General features: G+C 38.0%; 1 protein-coding gene across 6 annotated transcripts in view; it reads left to right on the top strand.

The window, feature by feature from the left end:
- The window catches only part of LOC131149236 (uncharacterized), a 68,053-nt gene that overhangs the window by 8,305 nt on the left and 41,676 nt on the right, over positions 1–18,072 (top strand). For all 6 annotated transcript variants that reach the window (XM_058099504.1, XM_058099503.1, XM_058099502.1 and 3 more), the window contains one exon: positions 7,015–7,064. In XM_058099504.1, coding sequence (XP_057955487.1) covers positions 7,015–7,064 — 50 coding nt within the window. The remainder of the gene's footprint in view (positions 1–7,014; positions 7,065–18,072) is intronic.

Here is an 18,072-nt window from a genome sequence, read left to right as displayed (position 1 = left end):
AGTATTGTACCGCTGCACTCTCTGTAATATTTCTCCCTGATAATAGTGAAATCCCTGCAACTCCGTGGACGTAGGCAAAATTGCCGAACTACGTAAATACTGTCTTGTGCGTGTAATTCATTTTTCTTTGGCGTGTATTCTTTCTCTATTTTGTTTCTCATAGGTTTCAGAATTTGATTTTAATTCCCAACAAGATCTAACGTTCCAGAGACTGAAATAAAGAAATCGTACCTTTGATTTGTTGTTTGAAGCTGAAGAATAAGAAGGAACCCTTCATTTGCAGTTGGCCAATACTCCCCTGTTGGGCTTTTGTGGAGCCTAGTTGTGTCTTAATTTGGATGACGACCCGACTTCTGTTTAATTAGAGATTTCTATCCTAAGGCTTAGTCCATGGAGCGAAGGAGCCCAAGCCTTCGCTCCATGGACTAAGCGGTACAAGCTGTACTCGTGGGGGTCCGGGGGCAATGCCCCTGGGGAAAATTTTTGGAGCCCATTCGGAACGGAACCCTAGGCGCAACATATAAAAAGGGTGCTTTTGGGTGATTAGGGTTCGTGTGGTTGTATCCGCGAGAGAGAGAGAGAGCGAGAGAATTGTATCGCCGCACTCTCTGTGCTTTCTTCCTGATAATATTGAAATCCCTGCAACTCCGTGGACGTAGGCAAAATTGCCGAACCACGTAAATATTGTCTTGTGCGTGTGATTGAATTTTTCCTTTGGCGTTATTCTTTTTCTATTTGTTTCTCACAGGTTTCGGGAATTTGTTCGTATATTCCTAACAACTGGTATCAGAGCCTAGGGTTAAGTTCGAGTGGGAGCAATGGCAGAGGAAGTAGGAAGGGCGTCTGGAATAGAAAAGTTTGATGGCACAGACTTTGGATTCTGGAGGATGCAGATCGAGGATTATCTCTATGGGAAGAAGTTACATCTACCGCTTCTAGGAGAAAAACCTGCTACTATGAAGGACGAGGAATGGAATCTCCTTGACAGACAGGTACTGGGAGTTATAAGATTAACTCTGTCCACGTCTGTTGCACACAACGTCGTGAAGGAGAAAACTACAGCAGATTTGATGAAGGCTCTATCTGGTATGTATGAAAAACCATTAGCAAATAACAAGGTACATCTGATGAAGAAATTATTTAATTTAAAGATGACAGAAAACGCATCTGTAGCACAACATCTGAATGAGTTCAATACTATCACAAATCAATTATCGTTGGTAGAAATTGATTTTGATGATGAGATTCGTGCACTGATCGTTTTGGCTTCGTTGCCAAACAATTGGGAGGCAATGAGGATGGCAGTAAGCAATTCTACTGGAAAGGAAAAACTGAAGTATAATGATATACGGAATTTAATTCTGGCTGAGGAGATTCGCAGAAGAGATGCAGGTGAAACCTCAAGATCCGGCTTTGCCCTAAATCTTGAGACCAGAGGCAGAGGTAATGACCGAAATTCAGATTGGGGTAGATCAAAATCCAGAAACTATAATCGAAACAGAAGTAAGTCCAGACCTGGCCAAAAGGGACAATGTTGGAACTGCGGGAAAACAGGTCACTTTAGGAGACAATGCAAAAGTCTTAAGAAGAAGAGTGAGGATGATTCCGCTAATGCTGTAACAGAAGAGGTACAGGATGCACTACTTCTTGCAGTAGACAGTCCACTTGATGATTGGGTTTTGGACTCAGGAGCTTTATTTCATACTACTTCACACCATGAAATCATACAGAATTATGTAGCAGGAGATTTTGGTAAGGTATATTTGGCTGATGGTACAGCCTTGGATGTTGTGGGTATGGGAAACGTCCGGATGTCACTGCCAAATGGGTCTGTTTGGTTACTAGAGAAGGTATGACATATTCCTGACCTGAGAAGGAATTTGATTTCTGTCGGACAGCTTGATGATGAAGGGCATGCGATGTTGTTTGCTGGTGGCACTTGGAAGGTTACAAAGGGAGCCAGAGTATTGGCTCGTGGAAAGAAATCTGGTACTTTATACATGACGTCAAGTCCAAGAGATACAATTGCAGTTGCTGAAGCAAATACTGATACAAGCTTATGGCACCGCAGACTTGGTCACATGAGTGAGAAGGGGATGAAGATGCTGCTGTCAAGAAGGAAACTGCCGGAATTGAAGTCTGTTGATTTTGAATTGTGTGAAAGCTGCATCTTAGGAAAGCAGAAAAGGGTGAGTTTCTTGAAAAATGGTAGAACACCGAAGGCTGAAAAATTGGAGTTAGTGCACACAGATTTATGGGGTCCTTCTCCTGTTGCATCCCTTGGGGGTACAAGATACTACGTTACTTTCATTGATGACTCAACCAGAAAGGTATGGGTTTATTTTCTGAGAAATAAATATGATGTATTTGAAACTTTTAAGAAGTGGAAGGCTATGGTTGAGATTGAGACAGGTTTGAAAGTAAAGTGTTTGAGGTCGGACAACGGAGGAGAGTACATAGATGGAGGGTTCAGAGAGTATTGTGCTGCACATGGAATCAAAATGGAAAAGACCATTCCTGGGACACCACAGCAGAATGGTGTGGCTGAGCGCATGAACAGAACTCTCAACGAGCGTGCCAGGAGTATGAGGCTACATGCTGGATTACCAAAAATTTTTTGGGCTGATGCTGTCAGTGCTGCAGCTTATCTGATAAACCGAGGACCTTCAGTTCCCATGGAGTTTAGACTTCCTGAAGAGGTTTGGAGCGATAAAGAGGTAAATTTTTCTTACTTAAAAGTTTTTGGTTGTGTTTCTTATGTTTATGTTGATTCTGATGCTCGTAGTAAACTTGATGCAAAGTCCAAAATATGCTATTTCATTGGCTATGGTGATGAGAAATTTGGCTATCGGTTTTGGGATGAACAAAACAGGAAAATCATCAGAAGTAGAAATGTGAAATTTAACGAACAGGTTATGTACAAGGACAGGTCAACTGTAGTGTCAGATGTCACAGCGATAGATCAGAAAAATTCTGAGTTTATTAATTTAGATGAGTTGACTGAAAATACTGTCCAGGAAAGGGGTAAAGATAATAGGGAGAATGTAGAATCGCAGGAAATTCAAATTACACCTGTAGCTGCGGTCCGTAGATCTTCCAGGGCCACTAGACCTCCACAGCGTTATTCACCTGCTTTAAATTATCTTTTGCTAACTGATGGTGGTGAGCCAGAGTGTTATGATGAAGCCTTGCAGGACAAGAGTTCAAGCAAGTGGGAGTTAGCCATGAAGGATGAGATGGACTCCTTGTTGGGGAATCAGACATGGGAACTAACTGAATTGCCAGTAGGGAAGAAGGCTCTGCACAACAAGTGGGTATACAGAATAAAGAACGAACATGATGGTAGCAAGCGCTACAAAGCCAGATTAGTTGTCAAAGGGTTTCAGCAAAAGGAAGACATTGACTTTATAGAAATATTTTCTCCAGTTGTGAAGATATCAACAATTAGACTGGTACTGGGAATGGTGGCTGCAGAAAATCTACATCTTGAGCAGTTAGATGTGAAAACGGCATTCCTTCACGGTGACTTGGAGGAAGACATCTACATGATTCAGCCAGAAGGGTTCATTGTCCAGGGACAAGAGAATTTAGTCTGCAAACTGAAAAAGAGCTTGTATGGTCTAAAACAAGCTCTAAGACAGTGGTATAAGAAGTTTGATAGCTTTATGCATAAAATTGAGTTCAAGAGATGTGAAGCTGATCACTGTTGTTATGTTAAGTTCTTTGACAATTCTTATATCATTTTACTGCTATATGTAGATGATATGCTTATTGCAGGGTCTAGCATTGAGGAGATTAATAATCTGAAGAAGCAATTGTCAGAACAGTTTGCAATGAAGGATTTGGGAGCTGCAAAGCAAATCCTGGAATGAGAATTATTAGAGACAAGGCTACTGGTACATTGAAGCTTTCACAGTCAGAGTATGTGAAGAAAATTCTCAGCAGATTCAACATGAATGAATCTAAACCAGTGAGCACACCCTTGGGGAGTCATTTCAAACTAAGCAAGGAACAGTCACCGAAGACAGAAGAAGAAAGGGACCATATGAGCAAGGTGCCCTATGCTTCAGCTATTGGCAGCTTGATGTATGCTATGGTGTGTACAAGGCCAGACATTGCACATGCAGTGGAGTCGTGAGCAGATTCATGAGTAGGCCAGGAAAGCAGCATTGGGAGGCAGTAAAGTGGATTCTGAGATATTTGAGGAGTTCATCAGATACATGTCTTTACTTCACTGGTGCAAGTTTGAAACTGCAGGGTTATATAGACGCTGATTTTGCTGGTGATAATGATAGTAGAAAGAGTATTACTGGATTTGTATTTACTTTGGGTGGTACAACTATATCTTGGGCTTCTAATTTGCAAAAGATTGTTACTTTGTCTACTACAGAAGCTGAGTATGTTGCAGCAACTGAAGCTGGAAAGGAGATGATTTGGCTACATGGTTTCTTAGAGGAACTGGGTAAGAAGCAGAAGATGGGCATTCTACACAGTGACAGTCAGAGTGCAATTTTTCTTGCCAAAAATTTGGCTTTTCATTCAAAGTCGAAACACATACAAACAAAATACCACTTTATCCATTACCTTGTTGAAGATAAGCTGGTAATACTTGAAAAGATATGTGGATCTAAAAACCCAGCAGACATGTTGACTAAAGGTGTTACTATTGAGAAACTGAAGCTGTGTGCAGCTTCAGTTGGTCTTCTAGCTTTAGGAGAGGAGGTTGAGTTGCAAGGATGAGAGATTGCTTTTTAGGAGGATTGCAGTTGATATTGGTGATTGAACTAGTCTTCAAGTGGGAGATTTGTTGGGCTTTTGTGGAGCCTAGTTGTGTCTTAATTTGGATGACGACCCAACCTCTGTTTAATTAGAGATTTTTATCCTAAGGCTTAGTCCATGGACTAAGTGGTACAAGTCGTACTCGTGGGGGTCCGGGGGCAATGCCCCCGGGGAAAATTTTTGGAGCCCATTCGGAACGGAACCCTAGGCGCAACATATAAAAAGGGTGCTTTCGGGTGATTAGGGTTCGTGTGGTTGTATCCACGAGAGAGAGAGAGAGCGAGAGAATTGTATCGCCGCACTCTCTGTGCTTTCTTCCTGATAATATTGAAATCCTTGTAACTCCGTGGACGTAGGCAAAATTGCCGAACCACGTAAATATTGTCTTGTGCGCGTGATTGAATTTTTCATTTGGCGTTATTCTTTTTCTATTTGTTTCTCACAGGTTTCGGGCATTTGTTCGTATATTCCTAACATCCCCCTCCTCCATTTCTTCAATTTCTTTGTGTTCGAAGGCAAAGATCTCCCCCCTCCAGCAGTCGAACTGTCGAAGGCTTAGATCCCCCCCCCCCCCAAGCAGTTAAGGCTCGAAACCCTGTCCTAGCCTGTTCGGCAGTCGCAGGCCAGCCCTGCAGCCCCATTTCCCTTATGATCTTTGAGAGTTCTGGTCTTGGAATGGACTCTTTGAGACTCCTCCAGTGCACTCTCTGTCTCTCTTGATTCTTGATTCTTCAGGTTCATTTTTGTGTTTTTTTTTTTTTTATCTTGTTTTTTGTTTACTGAAACTCTTATACTAGTATTTATTTATATATTATATTAGGTTTAGCTTTAGTTATTTTAAGTAATTATTTATATATTATATTAGGTTTAGGGATAGGATTTGAGACTTAGGCAGTTTAATAATTAAATTAGGTTGAATGAATACCTAAAACCTTAAATTCCTGATTGCTAAGATTTGAGAAATAAATTTAATGGTCTTAAAATAAATGCATTATATGTAAATAATTAATATATTTTATTATTTTATGACTCTTATTTTATTAATAGATGAAATATCCAATATTTTAAAATTTTAATTATTTAAAGATTTGAAATAAATACTATTTACCAAAGGTTATATTTTAATTTTAAAATTAGAAGGACTATTAATAAAATTAGCGTCATAAAATAAGAAAAAATAGGGATGCAGATTATGAAGACCCTCCACATCATTCTATTATTGATACCAATCATTTTTCAAATTCATGTATGTGTATATTGAGTATTAACTCATTTTTATTAATTTTACGTCTCTAATTAATTGATTCTTCAATTTAATTACATTTGTACATTTTTATACCCATTAAAGTAGTGCAAAACATAAAAAAAAATATGACTTTTTTTTTTTGTAAACAGCACCCTAAAAGTAATATAAAATTCATATTGCCTATTAAAAAGCATTTGCTGGTTGAATAAAAGCAGTCAAAATTCATTAAATTCATGTATTAATGGATTTCATGCTTATTTTTGAATTTTGGCATGGCTGTGCATGTTGAAAAAAATTCACAACCATTACGCCCGCTTCCTGTTATGTAACACCCACATCTCCCGCATCCTGCGGCAACCGTGACTGTTGCGTGATGTTACCCGCGACTGCGATTTAAAACCATGATACTCTATACTCTTAAACATAACCTTACTTATTGGTTCTCATTTCCTTGTAATATAATCTTAATTCTCAATACTTAATAGATTTGCGCATTAACATGTACTCGCAGTTTGTTTATGGAACTATTCTGTTTGACACTCTATGTCAGTAGGGTGATTTTCCTCCATGGCTGCAGCTTATATATTGCATCTTGAGTTGCTGTAGCATCTCTGTGGACATTATTAACCCTCTCTGGATGCAGCTGAACCTTTGAAGAAACAAGAGTCACTGAATTAGAGGTTGTCAGTATAATAATCCTTAAGAATCTATCTATGTGAATTGAGAGGTTAATCCCAGATATGCACTCTTTAGTCTGTATATGTAACTTAAGAGTTTCTAATAGTTTCTCCCAACCCTATTCCTTTTACTAGTTCCATTATCTAGTAATTCAAAAAAGAAATAGTATGTTGGTACTGTTTCATCTGATGGAAACTGGATTCTTGTGTAGAACAATTTGTTGCTGCTTTTTCTGTCTAGTTGGTTTGGTGTTTCAATTTTTGTAGTTTTTATTCTGAAATGAATGTTTTCATTTGTTATTTCTGACTTAGGTACACTGAATTGTAATTTCACTGAAGAACTGGAGAAAACAAGACTAGAAGTATGCCTCTTTTGCAAATATTTATTTTTGTGGCTTTTTAAGTATTAACTACTTGCAATTATTGATTTTGTGGCTTTTTAAAAGTATTAATCACTCTATTTCGTTGTTCTTTTATTGCCAGAATATCTATACAGAAGATGTTTTGATGCTGATTAAAATTTTTCCTTAATCATTTTTTTTCAAAAACTTTTGTACATGGCGTATATTAATTATTGTTAGAAAATGCCCAGCAAAAAACTTGAAACCAAAGGACTTTGAAGCTTGTCTTACAAGTCACCAAAGAACTCAACATCTTCTTCTTGTTGACAGGAGCAGCTGTCAAAGTCACCGACCATTGTGCACGTACTAAAACAAAGAGTCATGGGCGACAGCTCTAGCGAAACATGTTCTGAATGGCGAGCAGAATAATGAGAGAGGGAAATAAACAATACCCTATGATTCCTTATAATGGAGAAATTGAAAATCCCATGAATCCCCATAAAAGTGTCTTTTATACAAAATAACCTATCCCAATTGTATGGGAGAAATGAAGAGTGTTTTTATTACAACACATTCAAAAGTGCCCCATGTGGATGCTTCAATGCATTTGGTTTGGGTCAACTTGACCCAAATTCCAACATCTTACAACCGTCCATAGTGGTCATTCCATATCCACAATCCTTATGTTATGGCAACGATTTTGACGACAATTTCTTGTCATTATGGCATAGTGCATGTATATCAAGATGAATTGAAAAACAACCAAGGGAAAGAACATTGAGTGAAGTCATCATCAAATGAACGTTATAGTGCATATATACACTCCGAACAGTTAAGTCACATGAGTTTATGCATTCTCAAATCCCTCTTGGGACCTGCTCATGGGAGTTCCTAACTTCCTACCATCTTTATTCTTTGCTTTGAAAAACCAAAGCATTATATATGTACCTGTATGTGTGTGTGTGTAATTCAAGTTGCATGTAACTTTTGACTTGTTTTCCTCTAGAATCTAATGGTAATTCATCTCAACATGACAACTTTCTCATATATGCCCCATCATATTGCGTTAAAGATGACCCTAAGAAAAAGATGCTGAGGTAGCACAATCAAGCCTCGACTTCATACCACATTTTTAAATAGAAGGGTAGGCAAAGGACTAAAAAGTTCCGTAGAGCTCATACAATGATGAAGGATGGATTCGTTTAATCACTCTGCTACATATGGTCAACAAAAGCACATGCAATATAATTTGCAGACCACGGTAGAGGACCCACTTTACTCCGGATGTGACCCTTTATGTATTCCCTAGCATCACATGAGTTTTGGTTTAGTCAAATCCTCAAATGGCTAGTCTTAGCATATATATATATATATATATATATATATGTATGTATGTATGTATGTATGTATGTATTCAATACTTACTTGAATGCTCCATTTGGCTAACTATGGGCTTGTAGTATTTTTTTTTTCATAAATTATTATTTTTTATTTTAAAATTTATGTATTCAATTCTCATTTGTGTCAATGAGTCCTATTTTGGCTCATTTGAGGAGACCTTATCAAGGACAAAGGGGCACCATTCACAAATCATTTTCTCTTGTGTATCCTCTTGGTCTCGTCTCGTCTCTTTGACGCAAGGTGATTGTGTTGATGATTCAGTAGATCAATAGACTGGTCTAAGCATTGTGATTATTTAAAAAACAACCATATCATAACATATGGACCTCAATGAAAAATGTAGGCTCGTGAATATTTTTAGGTCCTTCATTAATACCAAATGGTCCATGAAATCAAGAAAGCATATGAAATCATTAGGTTTGTTTACGATTAGCCACTGTTTTGCTAGTAGAGATATGTTCTGAAACCTGCTTTCCTCGTGCAACCATCTCTCGTGTGTAGTCGATGAGGGAAGATTTGAGGAGGTGGAAATTGTATCGTATATAGTTTAGCTATTAATATTAGATGTACACAATATATTTACCATGTATAGATGTTGAATATTAGGAATATGTTAGACTTTCCTTCGTGTAACATAATATCTACTTTCCTTGTAAAGATTGGCTATTACTACTTTCCTTGTAAAGATTGGCTATTTGCCTTTATAATGAGAAAGGGCTAAACCAAGAATGGTCAGTTTTTCCAAAAGATTTCTTGACTTGGACATGGTATCAGAGCAAGTTTCTAGTTTCTTACCTGTTTCTCGGATTTTTTTTTCTTGGGGTCTGTGTTTTGGGATTTCGGTGATTTCTGTTGGTGGTTTTGGCGCTGTCTGTTGCTGCTCTTGTGGATTTTGGCACTTGGTTGGTGAGTTTGTGGTATTTATTTTGGTTGTTGGTGCTTGCTGTGGTGAGTTTGTGGGTTCTATGTGTTGAACTTTTGTGGAATATTTTTTAGTTTGTGGGTTTTCGGTCCTCCGTCTTTTTCGGTGCTGGGATTTTTTATCTCTTCATGGGTGCTGGGATTTCTTGTTTGTTGGCATCTTCGGCAACTTCTTTGTGGGTTCTAGGTGTTGCATTTTTGTGGAATTTCTAGGAGATCGGTGTTTTTGTTGTGGTGGATTTTTTTTTTGTGATTTCTGGTATTTCTCTTGGTTAAATCATGTCTTCTAGCGAGTCTTCCAGGGTCCGTTTTACTGGCAAAAATTATTCTGCTTGGGAGTTTAAGTTTCAATTGTTTGTCAAAGGGAAAGACTTGTGGGGTCATATTGATGTGAGTGAGCCCGCACCTTGAGATGGCGAGGCTCTGTCTAAATGGGTAATTAAGGATGCTCTGATTATGATCTGGATTCTTAGCTCGGTTGCGCCTCACCTTGTTCTCAATCTGAGGCCTTATAAAACTACCGCTGACATGTGGAATTATCTACATAAGGTTCTAATCAAGACAACACGGCTCGGCGTTTTCAATTGGAGTATGAGATGGCTAATTTCACATAGGGAAGTCTCTCTATTGAAGAATATTTTTCTGGTTTTCAAAATCTTTGGGCTGCCTATTCAGACATTGTTTATGCAAATGTTCCCGCTGCAGCTCTCTCTACTGTTCAAGCAGTGCATGAAACAAGCAAGAGAGATCAATTCTTGATGAAGCTACGTTCCGACTTTGACATTGCACGTTCTAATATCATGAATCATCATCCGGTACCTTCTCTGGATGCTTGTTTGAGTGAACTTCCTCATGAGGAGCGGCGTATCGTAACTCAGGCTGCCACGGAATGTCGAGCTACTGTCAGTGCCTCTGTTACTGTGGTTTATGCAGCACACAGGAGGAATAAGGGTTGAGACATGCGTGCTGTCTAGTGCTATAGCTGTAAAGCCTTTGGTCATATTGCTCGGGAATGTTCCCAGAAGTTTTGTAACTACTGCAAGAAACAAGGCCATATCATCTCTGCTTGTCCCATTCGCCCTGAAAGGAAGCAGGGTACTGCTTATCATGCCTCTGCTGATGCCTCTAGTTCTGCTGCATTTCCTGCTGCCTTGCAGGTTGTTCCTACTCCTATAGCCTTAGCAAACCCGAATGCACTCACTCCTGAAATGGTACAACAGATGACCCTCTCTGCTTTTTCTGCTTTTGGACTCTCAAGTTATCCTAATGTTTCTTCTAAACCATGGTATTTTAATTCCGGAGCCTCTAACCATATGACCAATTCTGTTGTTCCTCTTTCCAATGTCCTAAATTATGATGGAAATATGAAAATTAACACTGCTAATGGCAGTTCTCTGCCTATTCATGCTGTTGGTGATCTTTCATCTTCCTTAACTAATGTTTTTGTGTCGCTTGACCTCTCCACAAATCTTCTTTCTATTGGTCAATTGGTAGATAACAATTGTAATGTTCATTTCTTTTGTTCTGGTTGTGTTGTGCAGGATCAAGTGTCCGGGAAGATGATTGCGAAGGGGCCTAAAGTGGGACGACTCTTTCCTTTGCACCCTTCTCCTTCCACAATTATTCCTAGTTATCTTCTACTTTCTTTTGCATGTAATGTTGCTAGTCTTGGAAATAAGATGTGGCATAGACGTCTAGGCCACCCAACTCATCTTGCATCTCGTGCCTCACAATGTTTTGATATTATTCATAGTGATGTTTGGGGAATTGCACCTGTTGTTTCTCATGCACATTATATGTACTATGTTACTTTCATTGATGACTTTAGTTGTTTTACTTGGGTTTACTTCCTACGGGCTAAGGCAGAAATTTTTTTAGTCTTTAAGCGCTTCCTTGCACTTCTTGAGACTCAAATCTCTGCCAGCATCAAGATCTTGCGATCTAATTCTTGAGGAGAATACATATCTAATGAGTTTCAGGTTTTCCTTCAAAGCAAAGGGATCATCTCTCAGCGCTCTTGCCCTTCGATACTGCAACGAAACGGTGTTGCTGAGAGGAAAAATCGTCACCTTCTTGATGTGGTAAGAACCCTTTTACTTGAATCATCTGTTCCTCGTTTTTGGTGTGAAGCGCTTTCTACTTTAGTTCATTTGATCAATTGCTTACCCTCTCCTACGTTAAATCATGTTTCTCCTTTCTTTAAGTTGTTTGGTCATTCTCCTTCATATTTTGATCTTCGTACATTTGATTGTGTTTGTTTTGTACATCTCCCTGCTCATGAACGACATAAACTTACTGCTTAGTCTGTTAAGTGTGCCTTTCTTGATTATCCCTCAAAAGGGTTATGTCCGTGATGATCCTCATGCTCGTCGTTTGCGAGTTTCTAGGAATGTTGTTTTCTTTGAAAAACAATATTTCTTTCCATCTCATGTTGAGCTTCCATCTGCATCTTTATCTCTTCTGCCTAGCTTTTCTGAGTCCCCGACAATTATGGAAAGGTTCAAACCTAGTTTCATATATGAAAGATGCAGTCGACATGAGTCCGATTCCACTTCCTCTGTGCCACCTCAAGATCTTGACTTGGCGCCTGATCTTGCTTCGGCTTCAACCACTCTTCGCCGGTTTACTTGTCCTTCTCGACCCCCTAATTGGTATGGTTTCTTCTCTCCTGTTTGTTTTGTCACTACTTTATCCTCTATTTTCATTCCCTCTTGCTACAAATAGGCCATGGAACATGAGTGTTGGCAAAATGCAATGTAAACAGAACTTCAAGCACTTGAGGAAAATCATACTTGGGATATTATTCCTTGTCCTCCTACTGTCAAACCTATTGGGAGCAAATGGGTTTTCTCTTTAAAGCTTCGTTCTGATGGCTCTTTGGATCGGTACAAAGCTCACCTTGTCGCTCTGGGTAACAAATAGGAATATGGGGTTGATTATGAGGAAACATTTGATCGTGTTGCCAAAATGACCATGATTCGAACCATCTTAGCCATTGTTGCTTCACTGTTGTGGCAACTGCATCAGATGGATGTGAAGAACGCCTTTCTTCATGGTGATCTCCAAGAAGAGATCTACATGAAGCTTCCCTCTGGTATGACGACTTCCTCTCCACATGATGTCTATAAGCTAAGGCATTCTTTGTATGGGCTTAAGCAGGCTTCCCGGGCTTGGTTTGAGAAGTTTTGTAGTACACTTCTTACCTTCAGCTTTATACAAAGTTAGTATGGTTCTTCTCTTTTCTTCCACAAGTTTGGGGCAGGTATAGTCCTTCTCTTGGTTTATGTTTCTAGAATGAGATAGCTTCTTGTGGAAATAATTCTCATTAATCGTAACATAGATACAGGTCTGTATAAATAGATGTACAACAGAAGAATAGAAGGAAAGAACCAAGAAGGAAAGAACCAAAGATGCTAACTTCTAAGGAAACTAAATATTCTAGGATATTCACACATTTATAGCCGAGATTCTCTTAGAAAAATAGGAAAGTTGACTAAATAGATTTGAAACTTTCCAACACCCCCCCTCAAGCTGGCTTGAAGATATCTTCCATGGCCAACTTGCTAATGAAGTTTTCAAACTATTTCTTTGGAAGTCCCTTTGTTAGTATGTCTGCTACTTGCTCAGTTGTCGAGATATATAGCAGACAGATTGCCACTGTGACCATTACACCAAGAATTACCACTGTGACCATTACACCATGCATGTTGTTGCCAGTATGAACCAAATCCATAAGACCATAGTTGTCCAAGCAATTGTTAAATTCCTCCATAGTCGATAACGGCCTCATATGACCACCAATACGTTCCGAATCTGAATGGATAGACATTTACTTGACATAGCATGGTCTCTCCTCCTTCATATGCATGTTCCTAAAACTTTTTGGATTGATGCTCTTCTTAAAACTTGTTTTTTTGCTCAATGGGATGCCCTCCAGTGTTCTGGGGGGACAAGTACCCTTCTCCAATGTGTATCTAGAAACATCCTTATTCTCTTTCATGTCTTGTGTCTTTGGTTGCACATGTTTTGTTCATGTTCCAAATATTGGACTGTACAAGTTCTCTCCTCGTGCTGTTAAGTGTTTCTTTGTCGGGTACTCGAGAGCTTAGAAAGGTAATAAATGTTATGATCCTTATACTCGCAAGAAATATGTTACTGTAGATGTCACTTTTTTTGAAGGGACAGCTTATTTATTTAGTGCAGAGTCCTCCTCAATTGAATCTATTTTGAGTCCATTAATGATTTTTGATTCCCTCTTGTGTGCTGGTCCTTCAGTTCCTTTTGTTATCCCTCTCAAAAAAAATTCAATTCCTCTTCCAAATCGATCAGATATAGACAAAGATAAACAATGTAGGGTTTATGAACAACGGAAAACAAGCACAGTCATGACTACCACCATGCAGCCGCCTCTTATGCCTATTGCTGTTTTGACTTTTGAGTCTGGAGATCTATTCCAGTGTGACTAGGATTTATCCATTGCTCACCAGAAAGTTACTTGAACATATAGATAGTCCTTAGTTACTTATCTTATTGCTCATTATGTTTCAGTTCTTCACCTTCCTAGTCCTATGTATTCTTTTGCTTTGTGTTCCTTCTCTTTTTTGTTCCTTCCTCGCATGTTGAAGTGCTTGCCAACGTTGGAAAGAAACATGCAACGGATGTAGAAATGGATGCTTTGAGCACTTGAGGGACATGTGACTTGGTGGATCTTCCTCCTTGTATGGAGTGGAAGGTGTCGTTGGGTCTACACTGTTAAATATCTTCCTAACAATTCTATTAAACGAGTTAAGGCTCGATTGGTTGCCAAGGGGTACCCCGGAACATATGGTATTGATTATTTTGAGACCTTCTCTCCTATTGCTTGACTAAATTCTGTTCATGTGTTGATCTCATTGGCAATTAATGAGGGTTGAGATTGTATGGGGTAGGAAAGGGTTGAGTCTATCTCAGCGAAAATATACCCTGGACTTGCTAAGTGAGACTAGTTTGTTAGGAGCTAAACCAACTGATACTCCTATGTTCCTGACGTGAAGTTGTCTAGGGATGTTGGACCAGAATTTGAGGACAAGCGTTGATATATGTAGGTGGTTGGCAAGTTGATGTACTTTAATTTGACTGTCAGTGTGTCATTAGACTCGACATATCTTTTGCAACATGGGTGGTGAGTTAGTTTATGGAAAATCCCAAACAACCCTATTGTGATGCTGTTTGTAGGATTTTGCAGTATCTCAAAGGCTCTCCCGGCAAAGGGTTGATATAAAAATGTAATAAAAATTGTGAGATCAAGGGATACTATGAAATAGATTGGGCTGGTTCTATTGACGATCGAAGGTCTACTACTAGATATTGTATATTTGTGGAAGGTACTCTTGTTACTCGGCATAGCAAGAAAGAAACTACTGTAGCTAGATCTAGCGATGAAGCATAATATTGAGCTATGGCTCATACTATGAGTGAGCTTATGTGGCTAAAATCTTTTATGCCAGAGATGCAATTTTTGGTAATGAAGCCAATGGATATGTTTTGTGATAAACAAGCTGCCATTTATATTGTTAGTAATCTAGTATTCCATGAGAGGACAAAGCACATTGAAGTTGATTTTCATTTTGTGTGGATGCTGTTATTGAAAAAGGTCGTGACTTGTAAGGACTTCTTTTGTGAAAATTTTGGATCAGTTAGGCAATGTTTCGACAAAGCCTTTTTTTAAGTCCTCATTGTCTAATGGTTGTAACAAGTTGGGGTTGGGTGGTATTTATTCACCTCTAGCTTAAGGGGGAGTGTTAGAAGAGAATAGGTTATTTCAACAATTAGGTTGTGTGAGTGTGGGTAATTTTGTACTTAAGAATTTTGTTATTATTAATATATAAGAGGACAGTCCAGGAGTTGTATGTAACTCTCTCGGATATTGCCGCCTCCTCCTTTTTCTTACTTTCTTCTTCTTTCCTTCACTTCTTCTTTTCTTTTCGTCTTCTCACCTTTATCTCTAACTTTACAACAAGAACAATAATAATAATAATTAATAATTGTTTTATAATGTTTGCACGCTTTTCAAATAAATAGCTTTGATGATTTACAAAACACTAAAGTTTGTTGTTTCAGTTAGTTGTTTTTTTAGAAACAAAGATTGCATGGTATTGAAGCTATGGTTGCGAGGTGGTCTTTGGTTCTAGTTTTGTTGCTTGTGTTTATTGAGTGGTATTTAAAAAACTATTGTATTTCCTGTAATGAGTGTTATTATAGTGTATTTGTCTCTCCACGTGCTATCGAGCTGCACATGCGGGGGAGTGTTAAAGCATAATATAGGCCCTATAGTCTAACAACTTAAGCTTTTAGGTAAAGTGACAACAACAACAACAATTGTAATTGTTGTATAATATTTGCATGCTTTTCAAATAAATAGTTACAACAACAACAACAACAACATTATACAATAATTGTTGTATAATGTTTGTGTGCCTTTATACTTTCTATAGATTTGAACTCTCAATAGATGTTGTAAGATATGTTCCAATAGACACCGTTGACATCCAATTTTGTCTAGGGCCAATTTTAGTAACTTTGAAAATTTCTCAATTAATTGGACAATAATGGACAATAAATGACTAGAAACAATTAATTGAGCGCACTCTATATCTTTCTAGACCCTTGCTAGCATGTTCAAGGTTCAAGATAAGCTAGTGGTTCATTTTTGTATTTTAAATAATCTTTTTTATTGTAATAGGAGGATACCCCTTACCTAGTTAGGGGTTTCACATTCAAAACAAGGTGAAAAGTATGCCTGAACACCCTTGTAGTTCAAGGAAAGGAAACACTTTGAACTTTAAGGTTATTCTTGTAAAAGAGGGTACTTCAAGGCAAAGCCCTAGCTCCTCAACTCTATATAAAGGAAAACTTGGGCTCTCTAGGTGGGGGGATACGTTCACTCTGTTGGGAATTACTCGTTCAAGGGAGGAAAACCCTAGAGAGACATAACCTTGAGAGAGACAACCTTAAGGTAGGAGGAATGGAACAACCTTGAAGCTAGCATATAAACAAGTTCCAAAGTTCTAAGGAATTCTTCGTTGAAGACCTGAAGAAAGATCAACGTTTTCAACATCTTGGAGTCTAGGAATCATATGTAAAGAAGAAAACAAGGGAGGCAAAATTCAAGGTAGGACTTTTCTGTCTATTCTTGTTAATTTCTAGTAGCTAGATTCTCCATTCATTGATTTCGTTCTCAATAAATGGTTTTTCATGCTTTCATTCTACTTTTGAGAAATTGTGCTGGTCTAAATTACATGAATGATATCAATACAACCATATCCTCATGTGTGCAAAACCATGAACACATTATTTTCTTCTTCTTCTTCTTCTCTTTTCTCCTCCCTCTTCTTCTTTGTCCTTTTTTTTTTTTTGTTTTTTTCCGTGGGATCTTGGTACTAGATTGGATTATGATTTTGTATTATGAAACCACTCATCAGAGGAGGTTTTCAAAGGAGGGACCGTTGGCCATGCAATTATTGTTGGCCCCCAACCTTGTGAGCAGCAGTCATGGCTGCTGTTGCAGCCATTTTTGTAGAATAAGAGGAGGCTAACACACAAAACATAGTTTTGTGGGGGAGATGGCAGGTTGCAAGAGGAAGTGGCGGTGAGGAGGATGGCAATCAGAAAAAGGTAGTGACTTTGGTGAGCTTGGTCTTGGCGATGGCATTGAAGGCAGTAAGCACTGGCGCTTGCGCTAGAGATGGTTGTATCTTCTGGAAGAAGAATAAAAAGTAGGCAGCATCCAGTGGCTAGCAGGGTGAAGCCGCAACATGAGGTGGATGCAACACAATGGCGGCTGGGGATGAAATCCCTTGCTGTGAAGATGGCAGTGAACAGTGCTGGGCTACTCCCGCGTGTGTGCACTCTTATTTATTTGTTTATTTATTTAAAAAAAATTCTCCTTTTCTTTCATTTTATTTTTTATTTTTTTTGTTAATTAGTCAAAATTAGTAGAAATTCATACAAATTAAAAAAAATCCTTGAAAATAAGGAAATATACCATTTTATTTTTGAGCATGTAATCAATAATTTTTGGAAATTATTTTAATTATCACTATTTTTATTAGTATTACTATCTCACTATTTTTTTGTCCAATTTTTTTATAAAGAAAATACATTTAAAATGATAAGAATGTTTTGCTTTTATTTTCATTCTTAGCATTAGGTTATTATTATTATTAATATTATAATTTATTGACATTGTTGTTATTATTATTATTTTCATTATTGTTACTATTATTCTTCCATCTTAATTGCTTTTCAGTAATTTAAAATAAAAAAATAGAAAGTGTAGAAAAATTACAAAAAATAATGTTTTAATGCTTTTCTAAGACTGCTGCATTTTCATAGTTTAGGGTTTCCAAGTTAGTCAAGAAAAAACACACACACACACACACACAAACACAAATTGAAATAATCAAAAGGAAGAATCTCCCATGTTTTATAGACCTGATTTTGTTTTTTTACTTTCTTATTTTAGAGAAGATTGAATCTTTTAACTTAGGAAAGGCCCATTTTGAACCTATTTGCTAGCTGTCATGTAGGGATAATATTGTTCTTGATTTTAGTTTATATTGCCTTGCCTTCATGAGTCAAATTCCTTTTTAGATATTATAATTTTTTGCCATTCTTACTCTAATTGGGATATTATTTTCTTTGGTATGATGAATCTTGTTGCCTCTTT

Source organism: Malania oleifera, chromosome 2, assembly GCF_029873635.1.
Source record: "Malania oleifera isolate guangnan ecotype guangnan chromosome 2, ASM2987363v1, whole genome shotgun sequence".
In the NCBI taxonomy this organism is placed as follows: Eukaryota; Viridiplantae; Streptophyta; class Magnoliopsida; order Santalales; family Ximeniaceae; genus Malania; species Malania oleifera.
The sequence above is the reverse complement of the archived record's forward strand: the minus strand, read 5'-3'. Positions and strand labels throughout refer to the sequence as shown.